Source organism: Lygodium microphyllum, chromosome 30 (assembly GCF_053477565.2).
Source record: "Lygodium microphyllum isolate KBCC chromosome 30, Lygodium_microphyllum_v1.1.10, whole genome shotgun sequence".
NCBI classification, from domain to species: domain Eukaryota; kingdom Viridiplantae; phylum Streptophyta; class Polypodiopsida; order Schizaeales; family Lygodiaceae; genus Lygodium; species Lygodium microphyllum.
Window position 1 is genome coordinate 35,497,524 of NC_141164.1, and position 6,715 is coordinate 35,504,238.

The window sequence follows — 6,715 nt, forward strand, 5'->3', positions numbered from 1 at the left end:
CTCTTGCTCCAAATGAACTTTGGAAGAAAAAAATAACAATAAGAACCAATATCAAGGTCTATTGAAAACACAATAGAAAAGAGAAATAATACACAGAGAGAGAGAGAGAGAGAGAGAGATGAGCACTTGTGCCTCCTAGCCAAAACAACCTAAGTAACAAAATAACAACAATAATAAGAAACGTTATCAAACCCTACCAAAAAAATAGCAAACAAGAGAAAACACAAAGAGAGACGGGCATTTGTATTTTTCCCAAATTCTGAAGTTGCAAAAATAAGAAGTGAAGAGATAAATAAAACACTAAAAAGTAGTTACTGTCACAAGAGAGCTTCAATGGAGATGAAATTTCCCTAGAATGGAGAGGAGAAGGAAAGTAGTCTACTACTAAACTTTTGGGTCAAATTGATTTCATGAGAGAAAAAAAAGAGTTGAAAATTTTCCAAAAAAGGGGGATAAATATAAGGTTAGAGAAACTCAAATTTTGTGTACTATTTATTCACCCCTTTTTAAAATCCCCCACTACCTCTTTTTTAAATCAAAAACCAAAGATTTGGAGAGAGAAGATTCACCCTCCATGGATGTCAACATCTATCCTTCCTCCTATTGGACAATCCAAAAGGCTCACATCTTACACTATATTATTTTTATGGACCCATTTTTAAATCTAAATTGTTTCTAATGAGAAAATCAAATGCTCCACCAACCCAAGCACACTAAGAGCATCCACATCATGATCCTCTAACTCCATAGCAAGTGGACAAGTAAAAGCCCTCGACAACTTTTCAAAGAGATCTCAATTTTGAAGTCTCACAATCCTCAAGGAAAACTCCCAACCATGAGCAATCTCCATACTTTCACATACATACACATAGTTGTGTTGGGCCTTTGATACAAGCCTATATAATCTCTCTCATACTCTATTAACTCCACAAAATTTGTTGCCTTCTTTAGAACAACACTAGTTCAACTTCAACTTCTCAGTACAATTCACTACCTTGGCCTGTAATCATACTTAGTACCTCCACCACAATGTTTATAGTCTTGTCTTCAACATTGATACCACCTAGTTGAGCCTAGCTTTCTCACCTCTTCCACAATTGAAAGAGCATGCTATAGTCATTGCCTTCCAATCCACTTGATCACTTTTACTTTCTAGTATTGTTGACATCATTACTGTCTCAAAAACGATCATATTTCTCTCTTTATTTTCCTTGTTTAAAGCAAGCTAACAAGTAGCTACTTTTCCACTACCTTGTTTAGTACGTCCTTTAAATGGTGCTAATTTTACATTGCACTCTCATGTTAACATCCCACCATGTCATCAAATCTACCTCAATCCAAGGTATATGATATGCTTGCCATAATGGAATACCACCATAGGAATCCATCATAACATGATTTAAACTAGCCCCATAGGCATGACCTTTGATCTTCTACTCTATCACATACAACTCGTGATGATATGCCTACTTCCACTACCAATATAGCAAATCTCAAACCTTTGCACCAACCATGGCCTTCGCACTCAATCAAAACCCTAGAACACCTCTAATAATAGATACCCATAGCTCCAAGTCAAACCTTACTAGTCATGGAAGACAACTATGGAAGTCTCCTAGAAAAAAGTTCCTTTACTAGTAAGGTTCATTCGAGCATGAGAGCCCATTAGCTATGTACTACATGTGGCAATGTTTTCATTCTTACCAATATTTGGAATGTTCATTTTTAATAGTCTAATGAATTTAGATTGAGGGTTTAAAGGTCATGTAAATGAATATGGGGCTTATTACTTTGTAAGATAATAGGACATGTGAGCAAAGTATTACTAGATTAAACATATTACTTGCATTCACTTGCACATCATTTTAGAGTTGATGGAAAGGATTGCTGAGTCATCAATTTGTTTACCATGAGACCATGATATCAAATAGGCCAGTCACCATTGTCATGCTGAAAAGATTTGAAAAAGCAGGGCTATTACAATTGTAGCCCTCAAGTTGACAAAATGCTAGCTGTCAAAGTAGAGGAGAGCCCTAGGGGCTTGAACATAGTACATGAAATTGACAAGAAGTTCATTGCAAAAGTAGAGTAGAACATGTGGTGGTAGGGCTCCCTTGAGGCTTGAACACAGCACCTTTGTGCACACGGAGTGTAGCTGTAATAGCGTGCCATTTCACATGCTTGGTGACATTGTATCGTTTGCCTTTCATGGGGAAGGAACGTCAATCTAAGAATCACATTCCCCTCGTAAGGTTTAGTTCACAAGTGATAAGTGATTGACGATTGGTTGTCAATACGCCAAGTAGAAACAAGGCTTATCTTCAAAGGGATCTTTGTCCTTAGGAAGGGTCAAAATAAATTATCCGTGAAAGTAGAGTCAACTCAATGGGAAGAGAGTAATGAGTCGTGACCTTCTTCAAGTTTCAAAATTCACAAGAACGTTCATGTTACATAATACCATCCAAGACGAGAGTAGTTATTGCAATTTGCTACATGTCTTTCACATGTAGAAGAACCTTTGGATTGGAAGACTCATCTGTGCACGGCGCACGCCCAGCTGGCATAATCTACCAACTTGCGGTTTGATAATGCTGACCGTGTTTAAGTCAGTCAATGAGGTGCTCTCAGTAATTATGCCAGTTGACCTGTGCCTCCCATTATAAGGGAAGTGTCAGTCGAGGGTTCTCAACTCTCAAGGAGGAGAGGACGCAGCAACTAGAAGACGCTTCCTGAGCAGGCGAAAGAGGAGAAGAATAAGAAGAGAGGCCGGTATTGCAAGGTCAGTGAGAAGCTGTCGATTGGCGAACAAGGTCATTATACTAGAACCACTAGAACAAGGAGAAGAAGAAGAAACTCACTAGGACCGGTAGAGCAAGAAGGAGAATAAGCTCACTAGCTGAAGGAGGAGAAGCACAAGCAGCTGAGCAGAAGGAGAAAAAGAAGGATGTCTAGGATGGATATAGGCAAAGCCGACTTCGCACTGCTGGCGGTTCTCCTGATCGTAAGCTTGGTGATGGTGTATCTGCAACAGTTGCTCGTGCTATTGAGGAGGCGGCGAGCCCTAATGCCGCCGGGGTCGTCGGGCCTGCCTCTGATAGGAGAGACGATCGACTTCATGAAGCTCATGAAGGCGAATCGGAGCCAGGACTTCATCACGACCCGGAAGGCCAGGCACGGCGGTGCGCCAGTGATCCGGACGTCTCTCTTCCTGCAGCCCACGGTGGTCTTCGCCGGCGCCGACGCCTGCCGCTTCGTGTTCGCCAACGAGGGCAAGCTGGTGCGCGACGCATGGCCGGTCCCCATTCAGAAGCTCCTCGGCGGGACCAGCCTGGTGGCCCAGACAGGCGCGCAGCACCGCCGCCTGCGCCGCCTTGTAGGAACGTGCCTCTCCCCGCAGGCCCTACGGCGTGGGGCCGTGGCACAGGCCGACCTCCTCACACGGCGCCACGTGGATCGTCACTTCCGCGGGAGCGCACGTGTCGAGTCCTTATACCATGTCATCAAGACGCACATGCTCGACGTGGCCTGCGTGCTTCTGTTCGGCAAGCAGGAAGACCCGCGCGCGACCGCCCGCATCGGGCAGCTCTTCAAGGCCTTTGTCGCGGGATTCATGACGCTGCCCGTGTACGTGCCCGGGGCGGCCTACTACGAAGGATTCGTGGCGCGCCGGGAGCTCGCGAGGCTGTACTTGGCCATGGTGCAGGAGGAGAGGCGGCGCCGATCTGCGACGCCTGGCCGGGGCGATGGCGAGGACGGCGGGGATCGATCCGCGGTCGGGAGTAGTCTGGTGTCCGTCCTGGTGGCCGCCCGGGACGAGGACGGCGAGCCCCTCAGCGATGAAGAGCTGATCGATAACCTTATCACTATGCTGTTCGCCGGCCATGACACGACCACTGCCACCCTGACTATGACGTGCGCTTTCATCTCCCGGCACCCCGACGTCTACGAAGAGGTCCTGCAAGGTATTATAAAACGACAGACGGAGAGACACACACACACTCTCTCTCTCTCTCTCTCTTTTTTCTGTGACGCGATCCGTTGAACCGTAGGGTTGGCCACCAGCTACTAGATAGTCCAACTCGACTACGGTTGCGCGCCAGCTACTAGATAGTCCAACTCAATCGAAAGCTGCATCTAGATGCCTGTAGGTATCCGAAGGATCCCTCGTGTAGACAGCACCTTCGTACAGGAACTGCATAAGTGCATAGCCTCTCACACTCCATCACGAACATAAAAAAAGCTTCTTTTAGTACTTCATAGGAATTGAATGGGAAGGCCGCATATCGCTCTCGAAATAAATCTATTTCTCAAAAGTTGGAAGGTTTTCCAGCTTCAAAATCTCGGAATTTGAAAAATACCTAGATTTTTTTCGAGCACGAATCGCCAGCAGGAGATCTGATCTGGATTTCAAGTTTCGGCGCCATAGTTATCTGTGCGCGTTTTTTCTTGTTGTACGTCTGTGTATTGAATATCTATCTGTTACCTTCTACAGTAACCTACTCCTTTCTGTAGAAAACATCTATTGTCTCAGTCAAGCATTGATCACTGTATAGCTGCCATACAGTGCTGTCTGTATCTGGATTCTGCTACACCTTGACAGACCACCACGTGGGACGTATTTCTATGTTTTTATTTTTATTTTTCTGATTCAACAGTTATTGTCAGTTAGAGGACATAACGTCGATAGCGATATAATGTTTCTTATTTTCTCTGACATATAATGTTTCAACTTAGCGACATTCCTAACGATGCGTAATTGAACCGATTTGACCGGGTTGTGGAAAGGCGTAATTGAATATGATTTCAATGCCTGTAACTTGTTTATGCTTGCGGCAGAGCATGTGGCTATCCGCAACGCGAAGGTTAAAGACCAGGAATCCGATTCATACGAGCTCACATGGGAGGATATACAGAGCATGAAGTACACATGGCGGGTGGTGCAGGAGAGCCTGCGGATGCAGCCGATGATCCCTTGGGGCTACAAGGAGGCCATTCAGGACTTCCAGTATCAAGGCTTCTTGATACCGCGCGGCTGGAAGGTATATATTGGTAATTAATCTCCATAGGATTAATGAATAATCGTAGTTTTGTGCATGGATGCATGGATTGTTTGTTACTGCAGAATAAACTTCATGATTATGGGATGATGTCTACTGCGATAGTCCTTTTATGATTTGTTCTAAAGGATCATAACCCATTGTTTCTATTGACGTATAGATCCTACTGAACCTAGCCGACTGTAACATGGACCCTAAATACTTCCCGGATCCGCACGTGTTCAATCCGTCGCGCTTCGAAGGCAAGCTGGAGCCTTACACGTACCTGCCGTTTAACGGGGGAGGCCATACGTGCATGGGTATCGACTTTGCTCGTGTGACCATGCTGACCTACTTGCACCGCCTGGTTCTGTCATGCAAATGGACGTTGGCCAACCCCAAGGAGCCCATCTCCATGAATCCCACCCCCATGCCCCTTCATGGCTATCCCGTCATCCTCACCCCTGTCCACCTCCCATCGACCGTCGCCGCTGCCATTCCAACTAAATATTAGTGTCAATGCACTCCTTTCTTGCATTACTTATATTTATGCTCATACTCTTCACTCTTATCCTAGCGCTTTGGAGGACTTATACAAACCTAATTGGAGTTCCTCTATAAGGAGAAGAGTTCTCTAGCCTACTTGGACCTATTCAACAACGTGATCCATATTGAATATCATAGATCATACCAAGTGTGTCTCATCTTCTCTATATAAGGTGTTCTCTAGGAGCCACTCAAAAGCATGACTTGTTGCAATTCCTTTTGTTTGGCTCATTTGCCTCATCCCAAATTCACTTTGCAACCACTTTTCTGCCCTTTATAAAATTATTATTGTAGCATTTATTCACATGTGTATATACATGCAAGCTGCATTTGCTTGATGTTGCATCATTGAATAATTTTTTGCATATTCATGTAACAATGTTAACTATTCAAGGATTGATACAACATGTGATCTATAGATGAGTAATCTCCATGCCCAAGAAAGTCTTGTATGGTCTACATCAAGATTCCTCAGACACCACAACAAAAACGAGGTATAGACGCGCAAAGTCAGACGCGTCTATATGTGTGTGTAAAAGAGCATGTAAATAGGCGCGAATTTTGCATCTATATATCCGCACAAATAGATGCGAATATAGACGCGTTTTCAGATGCGTAATTATTTAACCACCTGAAATTGGACTTAATATAATAAAAAAACCAAAGTTAATAAATATTTTTGCATTGCTCTCTAATGAATGGCAGTTCCTCCAGTTGACAAGCTTGATATAAGTAATTAGCGGCAAGCGACACAAATCTTATTATACAATTAGTAGCAAGCATTGCATGTATCTCGTAATTTCTCTACTTGAAAGTGATAAAAAATACTTCTTTTTTATTATGGAAAATTCAATTTAGCTTTAAACTTGACTATTGATTCTTCAATATGCACATGTGCGCATGATATTTTCTATAGAATTAAGAATACACATTGAATCATTAAGCGAATTAAGTATATTATAGTGAATGATCCATCTCATCTTCAATGAGATCAGCCCTTGCTAAACTATCTACTTCTAAGTCTATGTTACCAAGAGGTAACGAAACAAATAAGTCTATCCCACTATCAGATGTGTTGCTATATTGCTCAATAACTTCATCATCATCAACCACATTATTGTTCTCTTCTACGT

At 43.4% G+C, this 6,715-nt stretch overlaps 1 protein-coding gene across 1 annotated transcript; it reads left to right on the forward strand.

The window, feature by feature from the left end:
• Window positions 1-2,623: 2,623 nt before the first annotated feature.
• LOC148009728 (cytochrome P450 716B2-like) lies at window positions 2,624-5,923 on the forward strand. Its single transcript, XM_087673335.1, has 3 exons — window positions 2,624-3,962; window positions 4,837-5,039; window positions 5,218-5,923. Exons 1-3 carry the CDS (start codon window positions 2,945-2,947, stop codon window positions 5,548-5,550), a joined length of 1,554 nt encoding a protein of 517 aa, XP_087529461.1. The 5' UTR covers window positions 2,624-2,944; the 3' UTR covers window positions 5,551-5,923.
• Window positions 5,924-6,715: the final 792 nt, after the last annotated feature.

Excerpts from the sequence above, each read along its gene's own strand:
- LOC148009728 (XM_087673335.1), top strand. The coding sequence starts at position 2,945 with ATGTCTAGGATGGATATAGGCAAAGCCGACTTCGCACTGCTGGCGGTT. Across the intron at positions 3,963-4,836 it reads CTACGAAGAGGTCCTGCAAG|AGCATGTGGCTATCCGCAAC; the intron begins GTATTATAAAAC and ends TGCTTGCGGCAG. Across the intron at positions 5,040-5,217 it reads TGATACCGCGCGGCTGGAAG|ATCCTACTGAACCTAGCCGA; the intron begins GTATATATTGGT and ends ATTGACGTATAG.